Genomic DNA, 27,008 nt, shown 5'->3' with positions numbered 1-27,008 from the left:
AGCTGGAATGCAATGTTAGTCTATTAGTATGATTTTAAACTCTTCCATTTTCATTGCCAATTCTTGTTGGACGTAATGATTCTTCGTTGTATTGAAACGATGCATTTTATTCGTATAAATACATTGAAGGCTAATGCTTATGGCATACTTGAAGATGCTCTTAAAGGCTTAAATGTTTAAAGGCCGGTCATGAATGGTAGGGGCAAGGGACAGCGATTTTGCCCTAGTGAGCAGGACAATACCCTAAAGACTGACCATATATACATATGATCGGCGTCCAAGCCCCTCTCCACCCAAGCTAGGACCAAGGATGGCCAGGCAATGGCTGCTGATGACTCAGCAGATAGACCTACTGTATAGGCTCCCCCAAACTCCCCATCATTAGCTCACGAGTTTGGGCGTGACTCGAACCCCAGTCTGGCGTTCACCAGCACCAATCAGGTACATAACCGCATCGGTCACGACAACTCTCCACTTGTTTCTAAGTTGGATTAACGTACACATTTAACATAATAATTTTTTGCTGAAAATGTAAGGGTTCGTTGAATTCGCGGTACAGAGAGTGTTGAGCACCACAACACATCCGGTCAATGTGTGGATCCTGTGTCCTATAACCTAGATCCTAAAGACTTTGGCGGAAACACCTTGCTGTATTAAATCCATGGCTGGCCAAACCACAGGAAATTGTCGAGATGGAAAAATGGCTAACAGTTAAAGAAAAATGTAAGGTTCACAATTCCACCATTTCTTGATAGATCCTGAATTCCTACTCTCTAATCAAACCCTCCCCACTTGGACTTTTAATATAGAATAGAATCAAAATTATAAAACGATAATCACTGATGCTTGAATTACGGCAAAATGATAAATATCCAGTTTCCTGAAGCATAACAATCTAGACACCTAATTATTAATCCCTGAAGAAACCAGAATCAGTCAGCAATCTGACCAATGTTGATTTAGCATTTATGGCCATTTGATTTTTGTACGTAAAGTAAAGCAGTAACCATTGATGACGTCACTATCGATGGAAAAAAAAGCGAAAACAGGGCACTGTTCTCTCTCTCTCTCTCTCTCTCTCTCTCTCTCTCTCTCTCTCTCTCTCTCTCTCTCTCTCTCTCTCTCTCTCTCTCTCTCATTATTTGTTTAAGTGGTTTTTATTTAACGTGCGTCGACCGAGATATAGTGCCCTCCTTTACAATAATACCCAGATAAAAAGAGAGAAAAAAAAATCAATTATGTTTGAGTTCCCTCAGGTCCCTCAGTGTGAGGCACCTCATATATCCACCAGAGAGTTGCTAATGCATCTTCCGGTGTATTTTGCATCTTCCAGTCTTGGATGGTCTGGGATGTATCTCAGATATTTATCGAGCTTATTCTTAAACACATCTACGCTCACTCCTGATATGTTTCTTAGATGAGCTGGCAGCGCATTAAATAGTCGCTGCATTATCGATGCCGGTGCGTAGTGGATTAATGTCCTGTGCGCCTTCCTTAGTTTTCCTAGTATAGTTTTGGGCAGTATTAATCTACCTCGGCTTGCTCTTTCTGATAATTTTAGCGCCATGATGTTTTCAGTAATTCCTTCGATTTGCTTCCATGCTTATATTATCATGTAGCGTTCTCTTCTTTCTAGACTGTATAGTATTAGAAATTGCAGTCTTTCCCAGTAGTCAAGGTCCTTAACTTCTATTCTAGCAGTATAGGACCTTTGTACACTCTCTATTTGTGCAATATCCTTCTGGTAGTGTGGGTACCATATCACATTGCAGTACTCGAGTGTACTACGTACATAAGTTTTGTAAAGCATAATTATGTGTTCAGCTTTTCTTGTTTTAAAGTGTCTGAATATCATTCCCATTTTTGCTTTACATTTAGCCAACAGTGTTGCTATTTGGTCATTGCATAACATATTCCTGTTTAACATTACACCAAGGTGTTTAATTGCTTCCTTGTTTGTGAATGTCTCGTTATTAGGTCCCCTGTATGCACATACCATTCCTTCTATGTTTCCATAGTTTATCAATTCGAATTTACTGGAGTTATATACCATCCTATTTATCTCCGCTCATTCATATATTTTGTTAGATCTCTTTGTAGTGAGTTCCTATCTTCATCACAAGTAATTTCTCTACTTATTCTTGTGTCATCGGCGAAACTTCTCACTACAGAGTTTTTAACATTACAGTCTATGTCTGAGATCATAATAACAAACAGCAGTGCAGCTAATGCCGTACCCTGTGGCACGCCAGATATTACCTGATCTTCATTTGATTTCTCGTCATTTGCAACCACTATCTGTCTTCTGTTTTGCAGAAATTCTTTACCCATTTTCCTAACTTTCCCACAATATTATGTCTTCTCATTTTTTTCTCCAATATATTATGATCTATGTGTCAAAGGCTTTTGCAAAATCTAGATAGATCACATCTGTGTCTTTTTCATTCATCATATTTTTGTATATGTTTTCATAGTGTGTTATCTGTTGGGTTTGTGTAATCTTTCCGGGCACAAAACCGTGTTGACCTACTGTATATTAAATGAAATATTTTCCACCAAATGATTCATTATTTTCTTTTTTATTACCCTTTCATACACTTTCATAATATGTGATGTTAGACTAACTGGCCTATAATTGCTTGCCTCTAGTCTTGATCCACTTTTGATAATAGGGGTTATATAAGCTAATTTATGTTTAACATATATCTTGCTCATATCTACATATTGTCTTAGCAGTATTGCAAGAGGCTTTGCGATAGTGTTTGCAGTTTTTTTTAACAAAATCGCTGGAACTCCATCTGGTCTGGCCGCCGATCCATTTTTAATTTCGCTTATAGCTTGCACAATATCTGCTTCATTAATATTTATATCCGTTAGATATTCAACATTTTCTTCTCTCATTTCTGTTTCATTATTCTCATTCGCCATTCTTGGTGTGAGAGAGAATTATAATCCTTTAAATTTGCAGTACCCCAACGCAACATTTCTAGTTCATAAACTTAACATATAATTTGAAACCCCTTCTTTTGTTTCAGATTTGAAGTCGTAACATGGCTTTGATGAAGATTCTGTTCATTTTGCTGTCTTTTCTTCATTGTAAGTGAGATTAACTTTACTTAAACTGATTTAGATATCAGATCATTATGATTTTTATTATTACTAGCTAAGCTGCAATTCTGATTGAATATAGTAGATTACTATAGGCATACGAACCCCAACAGGGAGAGTAAGGAAATAATACAAAGATTTTGATACGATACGATATGTATATATTGTTATAGAATATTCTTGCTCTTACCAGTTCTGGGAAGATATAGAAAAATGGAATAATATGTGCATTATATATATGAATATGATAGATAATATGTTGGGAACAACATTTTATATTGCTTTATTGATTTTGAGTTTTCTGGTATCCTGACATATAAGGTCATTGACGCCGATGAAAATGTATTCATCACCAAACGTTAAGATGAGAAGATATTTCTTAATCTTACTATTATTTTTCAGTTGGATTCTGTAAACCAGCTGCAAAACCTGTTGCTCAGAATGGTATAGGTTAGTAATGTTCGATTTGTAAGAGGAATGTCTACTGACAACTCAAGCACAGATGGGGAAGATATGTTCATACATAAATTACCCATTCTTTTAGCCTGTTATATCAGAGTAATACCTTATCATTCACTTATGAATATATATTTCGAATTACGAACAATTGCATATGATTTATAAAATAACTGGCTTTTTTAGTATGGCAGTTTTGATTCGACAAAGACACTTCTTACACATCATACGAGCTAAGGATCTCTCATATTAGAGGTAATTGGCGTTGCCAGTCATGTTACAGACAGTATGTAATATGAGGCCTTGACCTATTTGAGAAATTTGCCCCAATAAGCTTGAACCATCTTCTGATAACCCAATGATTGAGGGGTGAAGTTTAAATCGGATAATCCCATTGGCTGGTAATGTTTCGCCTCTCACGTGAGATGTTCTACGTTCGATCCAAATGGTGGGTACAGACACGTTCTCTCTCTCTCTCTCTCTCTCTCTCTCTCTCTCTCTCTCTCTCTCTCTCTCTCTCTCTCTCTCTCTCTCTTTCTGTATATATATATATATATATATATATATATATATATACATATATATATATATATATATATATATATATATATATATTATATATATATATATATATATATATATCATATATATATGTATATATAGATTTCAGTGAATATAATATATATGTATACATATATATAATATATATACTGTATATATATATATATATGTATATATATATACACATATATATATATATATATATATATATGTATATATATATATATATATATATATATATATATATAGAGAGAGAGAGAGAGAGAGAGAGAGAGAGAGAGAGAGAGAGAGAGAGAGAGAGAGAGAGAGAGAGAGAGAGAGAGAGAGAGAGCAATTGTGTCTGTACATATGTATGTGTATGTATGTATAATTATGGGCTATATACAGGAATAAATACCACAACATCTGGTAACATCTCCACGACACCAGGGAGTTTAGCAGGACGAAATACCACAACATCTGGTAACACCTCCACGACACCAGGGAGTTTAGCAGGACGAAATACCACAACATCTGGTAACACCTCCACGACACCAGGGAGTTTAGCAGGACGAAATACCACAACATCTGGTAACACCTCCACGACACCAGGAAGTTTAGCAGGACGAAATACCACAACATCTGGTAACACCTCCACGACACCAGGGAGTTTAGCAGGACGAAATACCACAACATCTGGTAACACCTCCACGACACCAGGGAGTTTAGCAGGACGAAATAACACAACATCTGGTAACACCTCCACGACACCAGGGAGTTTAGCAGGACGAAATACCACAACATCTGGTAACACCTCCACGACACCAGGGAGTTTAGCAGGACGAAATACCACAACATCTGGTAACACCTCCACGACACCAGGGAGTTTAGCAGGACGAAATACCACAACATCTGGTAACACCTCCACGACACCAGGGAGTTTAGCAGGACGAAATACCACAACATCTGGTAACACCTCCACGACACCAGGGAGTTTAGCAGGACGAAATAACAAAACATCTGGTAACATCTCCACGACACCAAGGACAACTCCTTTAGCAGGACGCAATACCACAACATCTGGTAACATCTCCACGACACCAAGTACAACTCCTTATAGCAGGACTAAATACCACAACATCTGGTAACATCTCCACGACACCAAGGACAACTCCTTCAGCAGGACTAAATAACACAACATTTGGTAACATCTCCACGACACTAAGGACTTTAGCAGGACTAAATACCACAACATCTGGTAACATCTCCACGACACCAAGGACAACTCCTTATGCAGGACTAAATACCACAACATCTGGTAACATCTCCACGACACCAAGGACAACTCCTTTAGCAGGACCAAATACCACAACATCTGGTAACATCTCCACGACACCAAGGACAACTCCTTATGCAGGACTAAATACCACAACATCTGGTAACATCTCCACGACACGAAGGATAACTCCTTTAGCAGGGCTAAATACTACAACATCTGGTAACATCTCCACGACACCAAGGATAACTCCTTTAGCAGGACTAAATACCACAACATCTGGTAACATCTCCGCGACACCAAGGACAACTCCTTATGCAGGACTAAATACCACAACATCTGGTAACATCTCCACGACACCAAGGATAACTCCTTTAGCAGGACTAAATACCACAACATCTGGTAACATCTCCGCGACACCAAGGACAACTCCTTATGCAGGACTAAATACCACAACATCTGGTAACATCTCCACGACACCAAGGACAACTCCTTTAGCAGGACTAAATACCACAACATCTGGTAATATCTCCACGACATCAAGGACAACTCCTTTAGCAGGACCAAATAACACAACATCTGGTAACATCTCCACGATACCAAGGACAACTCCTTTAGCAGGACTAAATACCACATCTGGTAACATTTCCACGACACCAAGGACAACTCCTTTAGCAGGACTAAATACCACATCTGGTAACATCTCCACGATACCAAGGACAACTCCTTATGCAGGACTAAATACCACAACATCTGGTAACATTTCCATGACACCAAGGACAACTCCTTTAGCAGGACTAAATAACACAACATCTGGTAACATCTCCATGACACCAAGGACAACTCCTTTAGCAGGGCTAAATACCACAACATCTGGTAACATCTTCCTGACATTATGGACACCTTCTTTAGCTAGACTAAATTCCACAACACCTGGTAACATATCCTCCACAACATCATGAGTGACTGCTTCAGCATAATCAAATACCACGAATTCCTTCATGACTCCAAGAACGACCAATTCATCTGGATTAGATATCACAAAATCAGTTGCTGGATGAAATTCAGCATCATCTGGTAACACATGCTTGTAGACATCTCAAACAACCACAGCATCACTTATGCTCAATTTTTTTAATGAGGCGCATTTCCACTGACTCGCAGCTGTGCCCTTTTAGCTCGGAGAAGTTTCCTGCTATCTGATTGGTTAGAATCATCTTGTCCAACCAATTAGCGATCAGGAAACTTTTCCGAGCTAAAAGGGCACCCCTGCGATTCGGTGCAAATCTACTTCACTAAAAAGAATTGACTATAGTACTACTTCCCTTACTCTCGGAGCCGTTATGGAACATGCTTAAACATCACGATAGTTGATATAATTTTCACGGTGGCACAATGACCAACATCAGCGAGTATAAGAATCACTTCTTTTTTTCCCACCACTACCCCTACATTAAGGGGTCGGTTGCCTGATGCACTCTCTCTAATGCCTTTTATCAAAGACATCTTCTTCCATCAAACCTCTTCTCTCTATATAATCCTTCACCTTATCTCTCCCTTTAATTCTTTGCCTCCCTCTCGATCTCCTCCTCACCATACATCCTCAACACGCGCTCACACCATGTCAGTCGTGACACTCTTATCACCTCTATAATCTTTACTTCACCCGCCATTCTTCTTATTTCATAATTTTTTCAGTCTTTTAAGTAAGGATATTTCCATGCAACTGATAGAGGAAAATTAGATATCACATCCCCAAAAGACAGCAAGCTATGGACACCAACCACAGTTGAAAGTAGTCACTATATCAGGTAATGGTGGCCTTAAAACAGCTAGGGCAATCACTGAACAGGATGAAATACTGCAGCACTGGACAGCACGAGATAATTTCAGCAACAGCATATTCCAAGGAATCTTTAATCACTACTGCAACTGACAGTTACCTAACAGTTTTCCAATGATTGATTAAAGGTTTTCATGCATGAAAAGCATTAGCAGAAATTTTGTAAGATACGTTTAGATTTCTATTAGGATCCAAATTTTCTTGAGTAAAGTCTTAATTTTCTTATAGTAATTCCAGAAATGAAAAGATTATCAATAGTTAAATTCAGATAGATGTTTAAAATAAAAGTTAATTCCATGTAATCAAATTTATGTTGACGCAAACAATCAAGATGAAATAAAGTCATCAACTTTATGCTCTTATCAACAAGCGTTCTTTGATTTCTATTAAATACCGTTGATTATTAAACCATTTATTATATCAAATGCAGTTACCTGATAAGCAATGTATTGGTCTCATGTCTATTGTTTTCTTGTCTTTTATTAAGGAAAAGAAGCACAATTAAAAAATCACAAGAAATAAAAACTATGACTACATGTTGATCTTTATTAACCTTGAATGATTTCCTATTATTGAAACTAATTATGCAATGTTAAATAGGGATACATTACTTGCAATCTTCAGGATTCAAATAAGAAAATGAGTTACCACCACTAGAGGGATTACATGTATGCACACATATTCACAGAAATACACACTCATACACACACACAAACACACACACACACACACACACACACACACACACATATATATATATATATATATATATATATATATATATATATATATATATATATATATATGATAAATTTTGCACATTTAGACGTGTTTTCTCATATTCAAATAAGCCATATATTTTTGATACATTAATGTCTCGATTCTCTTAACGACCTCGGGATCAGAGCCCCAGGCGAAATCACACAAAGACTAAGAGCTTGTGACCGGCCGGGAGTCGAACCCTGGTCCGGCAAACTTGTATAGACGGTGACTACCACTTGGCCACGAAGAAAGATAAAAGTCAATGACAATTTTTCTGTACTTATACCTGTTGAATTCAGGTGTTTTGTTCTTAGAATTAAAATCAACCCATCTTCACCATTGTAGCTAATTGGTAGTTTGTTACTTGGTATTCGATTAATGATAAATTTTGCACATTTTGACGTGTTTTTTATATTCAAATAAGCCATATATTTTTGATACATTAATGTCTGGATTCTTTTAACGACCTCGGGATCAGACCCCCAGGCGAAATCACACAAAGACAAGAGCTGGTGACCGGCCGGGAGTCGAACCCTGGTCTGGCAAACTTGTAGAGAAAGTGACTACCACTTGGTCATGAAGAAAGATAAAAGTCAATGACAATTCTTCTGTACTTTTATACCTGTCGAATTCAAGTGTTTTGTACTTAGAGTTGAAATCAACCCATCTTCACCATCGTAGCTAATTGGTAGTTTGTTACTTGGCATTCGATTAATGATAAATTTTACATATTTAGACGTGCTTTTTTCACATTCAAATAAGCCCTATATTTTTTATATACTAATGTCTGGATTCTCTTAACGACCTCGGGATCAGAGCCCTAGGCAAAATCACACAAAGACAAGAGCTTGTGACCGGCTGGGAGTCGAACCACGGTCCGGCAAACTTGTATGGCTTATTTGAATATGGAAAAACATGTCTAAATGTGCAAAATTTATCATTAATCAAATGCCAAGTAACAAACTACCAATTAGCTACGATGGTGAAGATGGGTTGATTTCAATTCCAAGTACAAACTACCTGAATTCGACAGGTATAAGTACAGAAGAATTGTCATTGACCTTTATCTTTCTTCGTGGCTAAGTGGTAGTCACTGTCTATACAAGCTTGCTGGACCAGGGTTCGACTCCCGGCCGGTCACAAGCTCTTGTCTTTGTGTGATTTCGCCTGGGGCTCTGATCCCGTAGTCGTTAAGAGAATCCAGACATTAATGTATCAAAAATATATGGCTTATTTGAATATATATATATATATATATATATTTGCCATATGGTTTGGAGAGTGACGCGATGTGAGAAAAACCCTGTAGATATATTTAAATCAAGTTAGTTCGATAATAAAAAGTGAGAACGAGAAAAGAGGCCAGATTGAATACACTATGGCTAGGATTTGATAAGCAGGAGCAAAGTGCTTTCAATTCCCATGAGTTTTAATGGGTATAAGAGGGTTGGAAGAGGATAAAAATGTTAATTGAACAGCCTTTGCAGTGATAAAAAGAAAGGAGAGAAGAGAATAATGACGTAGTCAAAATTAACTGGAAGAGAAAAACGTCAATAACGAAAATAGAATGGAGAGATAAAACAAAATGTTTTTAATAGATTTAAATCAGACAGAAGGGTTAATGAGTGTATGGATTTTAGATTAAGAAAATGCAGAAGATTCAACTTTATATAAAAGCAATCCTCAGTCGATTGAGAGAGTAGTTTTGAAGATTAGTTGAATGTATAGAATAGAAGAGAGTTGAAGATGAATGATGCAAGAGTGGGAAGTGGCAGTTCACACTGTAAAAAAAAAAAATAATTTTAATCGGAAATTCTCCGTAAAATTGTACTATTCTCAGCCGTACTTCAGTAGAATACAGGCGACCGTAATTTTACCCTACTTTTTTATTATCTTTTACAGTTGGTGCCGGTAATTTCACACTTTTCGTCAATATATCCGTTTTTAAAACGGTAAATGTCTGGCAACATTTATTCCATAATTTTTACTGCTTTTTATGACAAAGTTTTAACAGTGCAAGATATAAGGAGAGCGTCTAAGAATGAAAAGACCACAGGAATTGATTAAAAGTGAGAAACTACTGTAGATGGCTACTTCGTCATTTCTTGGCTGACTATAGTATTTTAGGTAAGTCTGGACACCGGAAAGGTTATATAGGAATGGATGAGAGGAACACTTTTCAGTAACAAATCTCTTTTGGTGGAACTATTGGTAATATCTCTGCCTGGTGATTGCCAGACTGGGGTTTGAGTCCCACTCAAACTCGTTAAATTCCTTTAGTGTCTGCAACCTCCCCTTGTTAGCTAAGGATGGGGTGTATGGGGGAGCCTATGGGTCTACCTACTAAGTCATCAGCAAGCATTGCCTGGCCCTCCCTGGGCCTAGCTTGTGTGGAGAGGGGCTTGGGCTCAGATCATATGTATTTTTGGGCTCGGCCATGTCGTCCTGATGGAAGGTTCCTTTAGGTAGCTTTCTAAGGGATATTTGCTATAGGGATACTCCAAGAGAATTAACCATAGGTCTCCAGAATTCTAACTCCTGGCACGAGTATCCTTAATATATCTTTAAGGATATCGTATAATATCAGGGGACGTATTTTCTGATACGACACATAGCAATTTTCACCTCGAATAGATTTAACTCTTTGAGGGGGAAGAGTGGTGAACGAAAGGGGAGCCGTTATCAAGGTACCCAGTGGATCCCCTCCCTGTACTATTACGGCCCATCATTCCTTTCAACTGTAGCGTTTAAGCTAAGTGGGCTCCCACGTTTCTCTCGTTGTTGTTACTGTTTATTGGATTATTACCATGCAATCTCCAGCATCTTCATCCTCTGGAAAGTTGAGTATTTGATCTTTCCTGTGTTTAATTTATAGCTCCCTTCTCACAGTTGAATTTGTATAATTTAAGTGTGTTAAGTGGAGCGCAGCCAACATCGGAGGCGGCCATTTTGAGATCTCTGTTGCACGCCATAAATGCAATTTATTTAGTTAGTAGTGCGACGCTCCTGATATTTAGCTATAAAGAAACTTTTAGCTAGTTAGGCAGATTATACTAGTGAAGATTACATACATATAATATTTCCTCTTCTGATATGTAGCGTTACTTTCGTATACGACAAGGACCCCGGTGGTATCAATCGTAGCCAAGGTCCCCACCCGAGTTAGGCTAGCCTAACCCGTTCTGTATACGTTAGTAATGTAAATCCCATTGTTTAACCTCTTGTATCGTTTCCTATTAATTCGGTTGGGGATATCTATCCCCTAGAATTTATGGGTATAATTTGATATGTTTCTCTTTTAGAGAAAAGAGGATAGACCCTTTCTACACGCTGAGCACCGCCATCCCATGCGACAACCCTATCTTTCGTCATCGCCACCGAGTAGTTAACTCCAGCTTGACTTAGATAGTTTTTACCGTCGATCTTCTTGCCGCTGAATATCCCGGCTTCGAAGTATGACAGTAACTCAGGGTGTATTGTCTTGCAGCCGACAATGTCGCCGACAGGGGAATCGCGATTCCTCTGCCGCCCACGACGTTGTCAGCATGGGAAGCTATGCTTCCTTAGTTTACAACCGAAAGTAGATGGCATACCTGCCGCCGCTTTTCTCCCTTGTGGACTATAATACATGTCTTATAGCCGACAATGTCGCCGAGAGGGGAATTCTTATTCCTCTGCCAACCACGACGGCGTCGGCACAGGGAGCCATGCTTCCTTATTTTACAGCCGAAAGTAGATGGCATGTCTGCCGCCGCCTTTCTCCCCTGCAAACTATAAGACCCTTTTCCCTCCCCCCTCTGTCATTTAGTGTCGGCCTAGCTGTCACAACATTCTTTTGACCGGTATTCTACAATCATCCCGGCTTGCTGGGTTGACTAAGTTGCCGGCCGGGACCCTACCAGCGGCTGTTAGGTTGCCGCCTCGGCCACCTCCCCCTTATGTCCTTCCTTCACCGGAAGCGAATGCCCCGGGGGGAGAGACTGAGCCGGTCCTGACGGCTGCCAGTGGGAACCCAATATACTGTTGAAATTCTTCAGTCCTATCTTGGACTGCCATCCACAGACCTCACAACCGGCAGTACAGCCGGCAGCAAAAGTTGTGGCTGGATGGAAGCTAGAATCAGATGCATTCCTCACCTTCCATTAGAATTCTCATTCTGGCAAGGAGACAGTAGCCCTCCTACACTTCCAATTATTGTGCTAAACCATAATAATAGGAAATCCTCCTTTCCATTCTTTCTCTCTCTTTATCAGTTAGTGCCGCCAGACACTAGCCTAACCCTGGTAGTATACCGGCAAAACTACAGTACACAACAATACAGTAGTAAAAGTATTTCTAACATATTCTGTGTATCCTTTCACAGTCTATTGTTGGGACCGTATAATATGTTGAGGTGAAGTATTCCCTCAACACCTTGATGAATTCTTTGATTATCGGGACACTTATGAATCACTGTCCAGTATTAATATTCTACAGGTGGATGAGTTAGTGTAAATATTCACTGACTCCGGCTCACGTACGGGAGTTATTCCACTCTGTATTTTCCCTTATAACGAAATTAAATATTAATATTGACGGAGATCTCAGCAATTGCCTCGGAGAGGAAACACAGATATGTGTCTTTCCTATTTCCTTTCCAGCTTACTTTCCTAAGCTATTAAATAGTAAGTATTTCTATTTTTAAGTATGCATTATATCAATGATATAAACAACTGAATACTCATTTCACCTTTTTTCTCCCTTACAGGAGGAGCCAATGGTGAAGTGTACAGTTGTGTTCTGCAACCATGAGAGTAAGGACTTTTGTGGGCATACGATGTCCAAGTCTCATGCCCCCTGCTGCATCGTATCTGGATCCCTGAGGTACTGGGACCTGAAGGGTTGCTCCAACTGCTCAACCTTGCTGACCGACGGCTTTGGAGAAGATATCCCTGACACCATGGAGTCAAGGGATACAACAAGGGAAACCCTTCGAAGAACTCTCCGGGACCTTACCTACCTAACGAATCTCTAACGAATCTCTAAAGTGCCCTCTGTTCCATAAGGCTCAATCCAGTACAGTTGTGACCCAGGTACAGGTCCAGCCTCCCTTTATCTAATGGACAGTGGACACGGACATCAACAAGGTACTGCAAGGCATGGACATCCACCAAGAACGGATGTTGGAGGTGTCCACTGACATTGAACAGGCCCTACTGCAAGAAGGCCCTGAAGAAGAAGTGGTTCAACCACCCACGGAGGAAGAAGGATCCATTTCGATGGTGACTGAGATATTGGCAGATATTGGCAGTGTTCTGGAAGGAACAAGAGGAGAATAAGCAAGATCTCAAAGAGATGAAGAGAGGTACAGGAAGGGAAACGGCCTGGCACTTCCAGGGCTCTGGTAAGCCCCTCAGAGTATCTGACCTCTCTCACTGCTCTGAAACCAACTCCTGGAGGTATACGGAGCACATGCCCATGATGAATGGGAAGCTTTAAATCTCCGAGAAGTTGGGGGCCAAACTCCTTGAAGATCTTCAATTCTGGCCCAGCTTTTCAGCGTACCCAGATTGCTACGTGAGACTGCGAGATGAACCTACATCCCGCGAGGAGACTATACCGAAGGAAGTCATTGTCTTCGAACATGACAAGGCACAAGCCATCCTTACCAAGACCCTGAAAGGAGCCGGATATACCAACTCCAAAGTCTCAGCATTGAGCAAGAAGCACCCAACCTTCATTGCCCCTTCCTCCAGAGCCTTCCCCTTTTCAGAGAAAGCCCTAGACTGTGTCATAAGAGCAGTCGAAGAGGACAAACCTTGCCCAATTCTAGAGGAATGCAAACCATTATCTCTAGCTATGCCCACCTGCGAGGAGAAGTGGAAAGAGGTACATCTAACCTTCTCCGTCTTGAAGTTGGATCCGGAGATAGCAGGCCAGCAGTTTAATGAGAACCTTCCAAAGTTGCCAGACCATCTTTTGAGAAGAGAACAGGAGACGAAAGAAAGACTTACCGCCTCCCTGTCTCATCAGAACTATTTGGAAATGTGTGCAGGCCTAAATAACGTCCCAGACATGTATATGATCCTAGCCAAGTCTCACATGGGTACCCTTGTAATGGACTTGTATGCTTTGTCAGGTCAAGAAGGACCTGTAAAGAGCATGTGTTTCCCGCAGTAACAGTGAAACACAAACCCAGAAAACTGATTTCATCATATATTTGGGGCAAAGACCTTTTCCCACAGGAAGTGGTCCAAGAAGTTATTGCCAAAGCCACTACGGAGAATAGGAACCTTCTTCAAAAGTGGGGCATGTCCTCAAAGAGGAAATCTTCATCAGACAGAGGTCCCCAGCCTAAGAACAAAAAGGCAAGAAGACCACGTAGACCTGCACAACTTCCGGCCATGACCATGACCACGGTGCCTCAAATGGTAGCCCAGCCGCAAACCACCTTCCAGATGATCCCTCAACAGCTGGTAGCCCAGTCACTTGTGTTGAATCCAGGATTTGAAAGGCACTTGACCACCTTTCGGCCCTACAAAGGTAAGGGCCCAAAAAGAGGATCCTCCAGAAACCCCCCAAAGGGTGGAGGAGGACGCAGTCACGGAAACAAGTCCCCAGGAACCTCTAAACAATGAGAGGTTCCAGGTAGGAGGCAGACTTTTCCACTTTCGGGATCGTTGGACTTCGATCCCTAGGTCCACAGCCAAATCAGGAATGGACTTGGTTGGAAATGGAACAAAAATCCACCCCACTTTTCCAAAATTCTTCCAACACTCCACCCCCTTGTTGGAAGAATATACCTCAGAACTCTTGAGCAAGAAGGTAATAAGAAAAGCGAAGTCCATCAAATTCCAGGGAGGAATGTTTTGTGTTCCCAAGAAAGACTTGGACAAACCCAGAGTCATTCTAGACTTGTCTCCACTCAACAAGATCATTGAGAACAAGTTCCGGATGCTTACATTGCAACACATAAGCAGGGCTGTTTCTAGGCACAGGTGACACAGGCGGTCGCCTGGGGCACCATTTGCTTGGGGGGTGCCAAATTGCCATCCCAAATTAATATATAAATAAATGAGAGAAGTATTTATTTTTACGTGAATAATTCAAATAAATAAATACAAGTGTAAACGCAAAAATAAATTAATAATGGAAGTGTTAATACTTGATGCAACGGTGTTTAATGTTTCGGAAAAGTTGCCAACACTGAATAGGTAGATGTCATCAGTATCAAGGAGCTTTAAAACTAAGACAGCCGCCTGCTCGCAACGCCACCTTAGTTAAGTTCTAAGCATCGTGTTTAATCTAATCTTTACTTCTTTTTTTAAGTCTTCTTAAGTTGTCAACGCAGCTGTCAAGCATTCAAGCTTTTATCAATCATGAAGAGGTAGTCCAAGCTGTCAGATGCAGCAAACAAGAAAAGAAAAAAGCCCAAATTAGAGGTAAGTGTGCAGCTGTGTTGTGTGTGTATAAGCCTAGCCTATAGTTTTTATAAAAAACAAAGTTCACTTTTTGGAGATATTTCTGAGTTGAAAATTCGAATGAAATCCAGGAGTTATATACTTTATAAACCAATGATCTATAGTAATGGATAGGACATCCATCACTTTTTCGTGGTCAAAACCGGAAGCGCTATTTTGCGTTGATTCCTGTCATAAATGAGGTCAAAATAATCCATAATTATGACGTCATTTCCACGTTTTGGCACCCCTGACTCATTATAAACGGCAACCCCGAATAAATAGGGATAAAGCTGAGAAGAAGAGTTGAATCAACAGTGTCGAGGTTGTAAGATTCCAGGCTGCAAAAGTGAGAGATGCTCTTTTATAGGTGAGAGCAAGCACTGCAGATCCAGCTATTAAAATTGAAGCACAAGCCTTAGCAGAAGAGGTGGGATCATACCGGTTCTCTATTTGTACGGTGGTGTGGTATGATATCCTTAGAAAAGTTCAAACTGTGAATAAACTTCTGCAATCACTATACATGGATCTGGATGTAGCTGTTGACATTCTAAAGAAGGCTGAAACCTTCCTTGTTAGCTACAGAGACACTGGGTTTGCTGATGCCCAGACATCTGCCAAAGAGATATGTGAGGAGATGAATGTGGAAGCTACTCTAAAGCAGAAAAGACTCAGAACTACTAAAAGGCAGTTTTCCTATGAGGCCCCTGATGAACCTATTACCGATGCCTTGAAAAAAATGGAATTTTCATTTTTCAATGTAGTTGTGGATATGGCCATTGAATATCTGAGAGAGAGAACTGGAATGATGAGTGATGTTGCAAAGAAATTCAGTGTTCTCATAAACTTCTCTGACCTGACATCTTGTGAGCTAGAAAAACAGGCAAAAGATTTGTGTAATACACTCACACCTGGGAATCATTCTGATTTAAATTATGATGAACTGATTGTAGAGATGCAGTCATTTCCAAAACAATGGCCAAAACAAAATATGACAACATTAGACCTTCTTGTTTTTATGGAGGAGAAAGGCCTGAAAGAGATCTATCCAAACATGTGGGTGGCATTAAGAATTGCTGTCACTACACCTTTGACTGTGGCATCTGCAGAGAGAAGCTTCTCTAAACTTAAGCTCATTAAAACAATTTAAGGTCTACTATGTCACAGGAGCGCCTAAATGGGCTGGCAATAATTAATATTAATAAAGAAATATCCAAACAGATTTCGTATGATGACACTTTAGATGATTTTGCTGGAGGAAAGTCAAGAAGAGTCAGGTTTTAAATATGAAAAAATCAGTGAATAAAACTTGTATATAATAGTTTTAGCATAGCCCTCAACATATATGCATTGAGTTCTATAGTTTTAGATTGGCAAGATTACCTTTTTCAGTTTATCTTAGGTAGGATTTGCAATAAAAATGTATAATGGTATTATTCTATTAGAATTTACAAAAATAGTTTGTATACTTTTGAGTCTATACTTTTCCTTGTGTATACATATACGCGAAGATGATTTATTAATAAAATATGTTGTTTTGTTGTGGAACTTGAGATGCTAGTTGTGTTCGAAATTGCTTATGTTATTATTTCCAGCCTGGAGGGAAGGGGGGCGCCATAACGAGTTCTTGCCTGGGGTGCCTAATGAACTAGAAACGGCCCTGCACATAAGGACCCTTTTACAAAAAGGGGCGTACACAGTCTCAATAGACCTGGCAGATGCTTACTGTCACCTACCAGTCAGTCGCCCCATCTCCTTCTACCTAGGATTTAGGCTACAGAAGACAAAATATGCCCTTTGGACTAAACATAGCCCCAAGGATATTCACAAAGCTAGCGGACACAATCATCCAGCAACTACGCTTCGAAGGAGTACAAGTAGTAGCATACCTGGACGATTGGCGGTGCAGGCAGCATCCAAGACTACTTGTCTGCAAGCGGCCAGAAAGGTGATCCAGTTCCTGGAACACCTGGGCTTCAAGATCAATCGCAAGAAGTCTCGCCTTTCTCCAGCTCAGAAGTTTCAATGGTTAGGAATCCATTGGAACTTGCAGTCACACCACCTCTCCATTCCATTAAAGAAGAGGAGAGAAATAGCGGCATCTGTCAAGAGACTAATCCAACACCATAGGATTTCAAGATGCCAACAGGAAAGAGTACAGTTCGCAGTAGTGACAGACCCAGTGCTAAAAGCACAGCTGAAGGATGCGTCAGGAGTCTGGAAAAGATACGCATCAAACACTCGAAGAGGTCAACAAAGGTTGACCCTGACCCGATTGCGCACGCTATTAAGGCCGTGGTCAACTACTAAGAGCCTAGCACAGACAATTCTCTTGCAACCACCACAAACATCAGTAGTGATACACACGGACGTCTCTCTGGAAGGATGGGGAGGCCATTCGCAAGAAAGGAAAGTGCAAGGGAAATGGTCGCACCAGTTCAAAACTTTTCACATCAACATCTTGGAGGCTATGGCAGTCTTCCTGACGTTGAAGAGACTCTCCCTCGCAGAGCAATCCACATCAGACTGGTCCTGGACAATGAAGTGATAGTAAAATGTCTAAATCGTCAAGGCTCGAGATCACCTCACATCAATCACATGATGTTAGCCATCTTCCGCCTGTCAAGGAAGAGAAGATGGCATTTATCAGCAGTTCACCTTCAAGGGTTCCACGATGTGACGGCGGATGCTCTATCCAGGCGAAAGCCGATAGAGACAGAATGGTCCCTAGACGCAGACTCATTCTCCTTTATTTCGGAAAAAGTCCCGGAACTGCAGATCGACCTCTTTGGAACGAGCGACAACAAGAAACTACCTCAATATGTAGCCCCTTACGAGGATCCTCAAGCAGAAGTGATAGACGCCATGTCTCTCGACTGGAACAGATGGAATTGGATTTACCTGTTTCCACCAACCATTCTCCTGCTAAAAGTCCTCGACAAGCTAAGATCCTTCAGAGGAACAGCTGCAGTAGTGGCCCCCAAATGGCCCAAAAGTAATTGGTTCCCTCTAGTTCTAGAATTGAAACTGAAGGTGTTTCCTCTGCCGAACCCAGTCTTATCCCAACTGGTTCATAAGTCGACTGTTCACGTTTCATCCTCGAGAATCAACAACTTACATCTCATGATTTTCTCGCCCTAGCAGTGAACAAAAGTTTGGGATCTCGAAGGACAAGGCCGACTTCATTATAGAGTACAAGTCAAGTTCAACCAGGAGACAAAATAAATTATCTTGGAGGAAATGGGTATCCTTTGTGAAAACAAGGAGACCAACAGAAATTTCAGCAGCTTTCTGTCTCTCTTTCTTCATCTACCTACTTGAACAAGGCCTGACTTCCACTACGATAACTACGTGTAAGTCGGCTCTGACTAGACCACTTCTATACGCCTTTGAAGTGAACCTCACAAGCGAAACCTTCTATAAGGTGCCAAAAGCATGCACTAGACCCAAGCCAGCAACCCATCCAAAGCCCATCACATGGTCTTTGGTCAAAGTCTTGCACTATGCTTCGAACCTAAACAACGAGGATTGTACTCTAAAGGAGCTAACACAGAAAGTAATTTTTTCTGTTCGCAATAGCCTCAGGGGCTAGAGTTAGTGAAATAGTGGCCTTATCAGGGATGTAGCCCATATTCAGTTCCTAGAAACAGGAGAACTGAACCCTTTTCCTGATCCTGCCTTTCTTGCCAAGAACGAGCTACCCATCAAGAGGCGGGGTCCTTGGAGAATCTGCCCACTGAAGGAACATGTCTCTCTATGCCCAGTAGAGTGTCTTAAGGTCTATCTTCGTAGAACTTTAAACTTCAAGGAAGGACAGCTCTTCCGAGGTGAAACCTCAGGATCAAAATCTATCCCTAAGACAACTGAGAGCAAAGCTCACCTACTTATTCGCAGAGCGGATCCTGACAGCTCACCCGCAGGTCACGATCCAAAGAAAATTGCTTCTTCATGGAACCTCTTCCAACACAGGGGCTTTGGTAGACTCTGCTCATACACTGGGTGGAGATCACCCACATCTTTTACAGACACTATACGAAGCAAGTACATGAAATAAAACATGTTGTGGTGGCGGCGGGTAGTGTTATAAAACCCGTTGTCTAGCGCTGCGATGAACAGTGAACTACTTTAGGACCTTACAGTGCATCGGGTGCATGGGTACATTTACCCTCAAATGCAAATCACAATGATGATTAACACAATGTTCCTTATAGGTGCATATCTGACCAATAACACCAGTGCCGAGTGAACGTTGCGTCACGGTGTTCATGCATTTCCAAAATCTGTACAAATCAGTCAGATTTGGTTTCACATCTCCATTGAGTGGCATCATTTCGATGAAATTACATATTTTTTCGACAAGAGAAAATATGGACCCTGATGCGTTTTCAATGCCAGATCAGATTCATACCCGATTGTAACTACATTTGATAATCTAGTTGCAAGGTAAAATACTAAACGTATTTGTGTCTTATTGCTGCTATCTCAGTTACAGACGAAGAAAGCGTACTAAAGTTTTAATTAAACCCTAGAAGGGCCCAACTTAAAATCAGAGTACAGATTTCCAAGGTATGAGTAGGGTAATCTCTAAGTACAGCATTACTTTCCGTCCCTATGGAGATACAAACTTTGAATCCTTATAGTCAAAGTCGACAATTTCCCTGTAGGGGGCAGGAAGTCCTAAGCTAGTTCCAAGCTTGGTGGATATGGCAAATAACGGTAATGTCCTATATGAGGGTCTAGGAGACCATATAAATAAAGGCACTTATACAAACCCACAGATATAGTACTTTCAAGTTAATTCTCTGCTAAGCTTCCATCAGGACGACATGGACAAGCCCAAAAAAGGGATTTTGAGCAAAGTGAAAAATCTATTTTTGGTTGAGATAGCCATGTCGTCCTGATGGACCCACTCTTCTTTCTTAAAATGACCGCACCCGAAACTACTCTATCTGCGGCTATTCCTGCTTAAATGCAACTAGGAATGATGGTCCATAGTAGTACAGGGAGGGGGTCCACTGGGTACCTTGATAATGGGTCCCCTATCATTCACCATTCTTCTCCCTCAAAGAGTTAAATCTATTCGGGGTGAAGATTGCTATGTGTCATATAAAAAAATACGTCCCCTTATATTATGCGGTATCTTTAAAGATATATTAAGGATACTCGCGCCAGGAGTTAGAATTCTGGAGACCTATGGTTAATTCTCTGAGAATTAACCATAGGTCTCCAGAATTCTAACTCCTGGCGCGAGTATCCTTAATATATCTTTAAGGATATCGCATAATATCAGGGGACTGTAGCAAATATCCCTTAGAAAGCTACCTAAAGGAACCTCCCATCAGGACAACATGGCTATCTCACCCAAATATAGATTTTTCACTTTGCTCAGAATCCATTATATAGTCAGTCCCTAGCACATTGTCCTGCTTGCTAGGGCAATACCCCTATTCCTTGCCTCTGCCATTTATGAGCAGCCTTTAAACCTTTAAATTGGCAGGATAAAATGTTAGCAGTTCATTCTCAACGTGAAATTACAGAGAATTAACCATAGGTCTCCATAATTCTAACTCCTGGCGCGAGTATCCTTAATATATCTTTAAGGATATTGCATAATATCAGGGGACTGTAGCAAATATCCCTTAGAAAGCTACCTAAAGGAACCTTCCATCAGGACGACATGGATATCTCACCCAAAAATAGATTTTTCACTTTGCTCAAAATCCGTTATATAGTCAGTCCCTAGCACATTGTCCTGCTTGCTAGGGCAATGCCCCTATTCCTTGCCTCTGCCATTCATGAGCAGCCTTTAACCCTGGATAGGTACGGTGGGTCGTTTGCGACCCCGAGCGTAAAAAAAAAACAGGTTTTTCTCACGTGACTCACCCCCGTGACTGAATTTGTGGGTGATCGACCTGCAGGAGGTGTCTCCCCTACACGCTCTAGTAGTGTCCAGATGTGCATTGCTGTAGCTGTACTCCTTCCCCGATTTCTGAGACGCGTCGGGGTCGTTCGCGTCCGAGTTTACCCTTCTAGGGTAGTTTGCATAATTATCAAAGTTATTACGTATTATGAAATTGTCGTAGAATGGTGCAACTTGTATAGGTTATCAGTTGTGGAAAGTCTTGGTGGATTGTTTGGCTACCATGTGCATGTTTTTTTTTTTAGTTAAAATGTCGTTCATCACCACGAGGACCATTTTACCGCGAGTGCCCCTTTTTCATTTTTTTTCATTTTTTTGCCAAGTCATTTTTCCGTAAGATATTGCCAAATAGTGTCGTAAAACTTTTGCTTGTTTAGTGTTGGAAAGTGTGTCTAGATGATCTGGCTACCCATGCATGACTTTGTTTTTGTCAGATACGACGTAGTTATTGGTATATTGGGTATTTAACTGCGGTTACCAATTTCTGTTTTTTTTTCAATATTTGTAAAAATTACTACGTAGTAAGGAATTGCCGTATATTATTCATTTTTTTTTCATGTTTATGTGTTAGAAAGTGTGCCTTGATGGTTGGGCTAACACGTGCATGTCTTTTTTTTTATCTGAGATGTCGTATATTAGAATGTCAGGCATTTTACCGCGAGTGTCCCTTTTTCCTTTTTTTTCATTTTTTTGCCAAGTCATTTTTCCGTAAGATATTGCGAAATAGTGTCGTAAAACTTTTGCTTTTTTAGTGTTGGAAAGTGTGTCTAGATGATCTGGCTACCCATGCGTGATTTTGTTTTTGTCAGATACGACGTAGTTATTGGTATATTGGGTATTTAACTGCGGTTGCCAATTTCTGTTTTTTTTCAATATTTGTAAAAATTTACTACGTAGTAAGGAATTGCCGTATATTATTGATTTTTTTTTCATGTTTATGCGTTAGAAAGTGTGCCTTGATGGTTGGGCTAACACGTGCATGTCTTTTTTTTTATCTGAGATGCCGTATATTAGAATGTTGGGCATTTTTCCGCGAGTGCCCCTTATTATTTGTTTTGCATTTTTTTGCTTAGTCATGTTACCGTAAGGAATTGGCAAGTAGTGTCGCAAAACTTATATTTTTATAGTGTTGGAAAGTGTTTTTAGATGATCTGGCTACCCATGCCTATTTTTTTTTTAGCCAGATATGGCGTATATATAAGTATGTGTTCGATTTTCCTGTGATTGCCATTTTTTCGTTTTTTCCCATTTCTTTCAAAATTACTACGTACTAAGGAACTATCACAGAGTAATATTTCATTTATATGTTTATTTGTCGGAAAATATGCCTTGATGGTTTGCCTAGCACGTGGCTGAAATTTTTTTTTTCTGAAATGCCGTATATTAGAATGGCCATTTTTCCACGAGTGCCCCTTTTTATTTGTTTTGCTTTTTTTTGCTTAGTCATGTTACCGTAAGGAATTGGCAAGTAGTGTCGCAAAACTTATAATTTTATAGTGTTGGAAAGTGTTTCTAGATGATCTGGCTACCCATGCCTATCTTCTTTTTTTAGCCAGATATGGCGTATATATAGGTATGTGTTCGATTTTCCTGTGATTGCCATTTTTTCGTTTTTTCCCATTTCTTTCAAAATTACTACGTACTAAGGAACTATCACAGAGTAATTATTCATTTAGATGTTTATTTGTCGGAAAATGTGCCTTGATGGTTTGACTAGCACGTGGCTGAATTTTTTTTTTCTGAAATGCCGTATATTAGAATGTTAGCCATTTTTCCTCGAGTGCCCCTTTTTATTTGTTTTGCATTTTTTTGCTTAGTCATGTTACCGTAAGGAATTGGCAAGTAGTGTCGCAAAACTTATATTTTTATAGTGTTGGAAAGTGTTTCTAGATGATCTGGCTACCCATGCCTATCTTTTTTTTAGCCAGATATGGCGTATATATAGGTATGTGTTCGATTTTCCGGTGATTGCCATTTTTTCGTTTTTTCCCAATTCTTTCAAAATTACTACGTACTAAGGAACTATCACAGAGTAATGATTCCTCTAGATGTTTATTTGTCGGAAAATTTTGTTTACTTTTTTTTTGATTGAATATCATCAAATTTTTTTAGCTAAAATATTGTTTTACATTTTTTTTTTCGATTTTATTTCCCTTCAAAAAAATTTTTTTGGGTCAGAATTTTAATTTTATATTCGTAAAATAATCGACAATTATCCAGCAACCCACCATACAATTTTTATGCATATCCAATAATAATTAGATTAGTAAATAACACCTTGAAATTGACATACTCTTCCTACATTTCAAGTGGCAGATTAGGGAGTCTGAGTCAGTGTGGTTGGCGGCCATTTTGTGGACATATCCGAAGCGTAAGCTGCCCTATCTATATATATTCTTGTTCCCTATAGAATTTGTGATATTTTGGTATATTTTTACCTGCATAAATATCATATTATATATTAAATATATGTATTTTTTTACGGAATTTCTAAGTACTCAAAAAATTACCTTTAGATATGGCCCCTGATATAAATGTAATTTACAAAATAATGAAGATTTTTTTACATATTTCTATTTTAGGATAACATATGTTTATTCCCTAAAAAAATTAGCCACTTCCTATTTCATTTGGGTACCCAAAAAAATTCATGAAATTTGGACAAATTTTTTTGGCCAAAAAAAGTTACCCTTTTTTTCTCATTTCAGATCTTCACCTCCATGGGTCTGACTTCATCCAAAATACATCAAGATGTGTCCTAAACATTCAAGAATCAATTCCTAAAAGGATTTGTGTATATATGTATAAACTTTTTTTTTATGAATTTTTATGTCAGGTCTTTTTTTTTTTCTACTTAATTTTTTAAAATATTTATAATAAATAATTTTTCTGCAGATGAGTAGTATTTATCTATACAGTTGTTTTAAGCATTCATTGAAGTTTTTTTTGGCAAAAGAAAAAAGGAGGTTACTGCAAAAACTGATTTTTCAAGAATTTTTTTTGGCGTCGGGGTCGTTCGCGTCCGAGTATACCCTTAAAGGGGTGTCCGAGGACCGTACCTATCCAGGGTTAAACCTTTAAATTGGCAGGATAAAATGTTAGCAGTTCATTCTCAACATGAAATTACACTGAAATATAAAGGGGATCATCTAGAGAAATATATGTTTGTCTAATGAGCTAGAAAACAATCGATTTATCCCCGTTGAGTAAAAAAGAACGCTACAAATGTAGTGAATAAAGAATATCCCTACTTCTAAAGTTCTGCAGGAGAAATTGGAAAAGTTATAATTTCTGGACTTTTTCACCCACAGGTGGGTATGGCTGCGGAAATTTTCATTGAAGATATAGGGGACCTCAAATTGCTCATATAGCCCTTATATTCAAACAAATAGAAGTAAATGTGCGCAGAGGCAATAAGTACCACTAGAATGACTCCCTGGAACAGTCTAGGTCCAAAATGGAAACATTATGCTTTCTGAACTTTTTCACCCACAGGTCTGGAAATTTTCATTGAAGATATGCGGAAACTCAAATTGTTCATATAGCCCTTATAATTAAATGAATAGAAGTAAATATGCGCAGTTGCAATGAATACCACAAGAATAACTCCCTAAAACAGTCTAGTGCCAAAGTGGAAACATTATAATTTTGGGACTTTTCCATCCACAGGTCTGGGGATCCGGAGTTTTTCATTGAAGATATGGTGAAACTCATATTGCTCACATAGCCCTCATAATTAAACGAATAGAAGTAAATGTGCGTAGAGGCAATGAATACCACAAGAATCACTCCCTGAAGCAGTCTAGGGCTAGAATGGAAACATTATAATTTCTGGACTTTTTCACCCAAAAATTGTTCATATAGCCCTTATAATCAAATGAATAGAAGTAATAATTAGTAAAAAAATAAATAATTCAAGGTGAAAAGAGAATAAATAACCTTATAATAAAACATTTAAAATTTCATATGCCATTTAAAAACGAGTAAGAAGGCCAGCTTCCTATATGAACTTAAAAATGCCACTTTCATCATATAAAACATCTCCACCCAAGAATTTGGCTGAGGATATACCTGCCATCCTCATTACGAGCTTTGGAGAGGAATCGTTCTCTGATATCCACAAGACTGGGACATCCAGTAAGTAAATGCTCAACAGTTTGGGGAACCAAGCAATCATTACAAAACGGTTGGCACCAACCAATCATCAAGAACTCATATGTTAATCATGTGTGCCCAATTCCAAGGCAACCGAGGGAAGCTCCTTGTTGTTGTTGTTGCTGATTGCCTGACCCTTACAGCCAGGAACTGGCTGTTGCATACTTGTTGCCCATAATGTGTTTGGTTATATTTTTTCTTAGGCTTGAAGGAGTTCAGGATATGGGGTAATCTACGAATTTCCACCCCAAAAGAACTCACTAGCTTTCGCCATTCAGTTAGAGAGAAAGAGGTACAGCAGTAAGTCCTGTTGAGTAGAATGGCTAGGGAACGAGTTAGGAAATGTTTAGTTTAAGATATTGATATGGAAGGAGTAAAAAACTTCCTTAGTAGTTTAAGCTTAAGTTTCTAGGATGAGCAATAATATAAAGTTTCAGCTTGAGTAGGAAAGAGCTGAAAACAATTTGGTTAGCAGGCACATGTAGTAGAGGAAGGGTGGGATAAACATTCCTGTACCTGAAAATACTAGAACAAAAAATAAAAATAAAATTTCAATTACGTATTATAGTCATTGAGACGTATACATGTCAGATTTAATGTTTAATTGGGATTAAGTCATGAACTTCTTTAAAAGAGAGAAGAGAATTGCATGTGAGAGAAGAACTCAAATGAGGTTAAGCAGAGAATTATAACGTACGGTTACTTTGGTTTCAAATTTGTGTTGTTAATTACATTATTTATGGGGAGGATAGCTTCATCTAATGAGTTTGGGTGGGTGACTGGGTGTGCTGTTTTTCTCAGAGATCTTATTGAAGCAGCCCCCTATTTAGCTAGAGATGTATTGTTGTTGCTTTTGTGACACCACGAGTACAATCTGTCTAGTTTCCCTTCCAATGATACTTGTAAGGAATGTTTAGTGATTTCAACGAGTAGAGCATGAAGTTCATCAGTTCTGTGTCTCCTGAAGAGCTTTCTGATTTGGTTGATTCTTGCGTTCATCTTCTTGATGCAGTTGTTGTAATACCAGCCATCCGCATGCTTTGTTCCTGAATACTTTTTCTGAGGCATAGATATACTAGTGGCAGCATGGAGCTGTTTGTTGAAGTCTAGTGATAAGATGCGAATGTCATTGTGGGGGTTCTTTATATATTAAAGAGCCCACTCCGTTATAGATTGTTCAAATCTTGCCTAGTTTACAAAGTCCGGTTTTCACCTTTTTGTGGGAGTTGGAGAATGGGATATTTCTCAAGTGCGAGGTCAATTTCTATAGCAAAGTGATCACTTGTTAGCACTGGATGCAGTCGCCAATTAGTACCCCTTTGGATGGTGCTTGACAGGAAGGTGAGGTCTAATGGACTAACCCTTAGTTGGGTTGCATCTGACACATTGTTAAGCAATGTTACACCTGGATATTCTTGTTGGAAGGCGTGCAGATGTCGACCTGTCTAGTTTGTTGCCAATATTGAGTTCAAGAACAGATGATAGGTTTTGAAAATCTCCTGCAATGAT

General features: G+C 39.5%; 2 protein-coding genes across 2 annotated transcripts in view; one reads left to right on the top strand and one right to left on the bottom strand.

Annotated features, from left to right (window-relative positions):
- LOC137640024 (uncharacterized) overlaps positions 1–5,824 on the top strand; it is a 6,566-nt gene extending 742 nt beyond the window's left edge. Inside the window, exons 2-4 of the mRNA XM_068372388.1 lie at positions 3,036–3,096; positions 3,511–3,558; positions 4,513–5,824. Coding sequence (XP_068228489.1) covers positions 3,051–3,096; positions 3,511–3,558; positions 4,513–5,252 — 834 coding nt within the window. The 5' untranslated portion in view covers positions 3,036–3,050 and the 3' untranslated portion in view covers positions 5,253–5,824. The remainder of the gene's footprint in view (positions 1–3,035; positions 3,097–3,510; positions 3,559–4,512) is intronic.
- Positions 1–27,008, bottom strand: part of LOC137640025 (uncharacterized) — a 131,192-nt gene that overhangs the window by 39,703 nt on the left and 64,481 nt on the right. The gene's annotated exons all lie outside the window — the stretch shown is intronic.

Source organism: Palaemon carinicauda, chromosome 4, assembly GCF_036898095.1.
Source record: "Palaemon carinicauda isolate YSFRI2023 chromosome 4, ASM3689809v2, whole genome shotgun sequence".
In the NCBI taxonomy this organism is placed as follows: Eukaryota; Metazoa; Arthropoda; class Malacostraca; order Decapoda; family Palaemonidae; genus Palaemon; species Palaemon carinicauda.
Note: the sequence above shows the minus strand (reverse complement) of the source record. Positions and strands in the feature narration are given on the sequence as shown.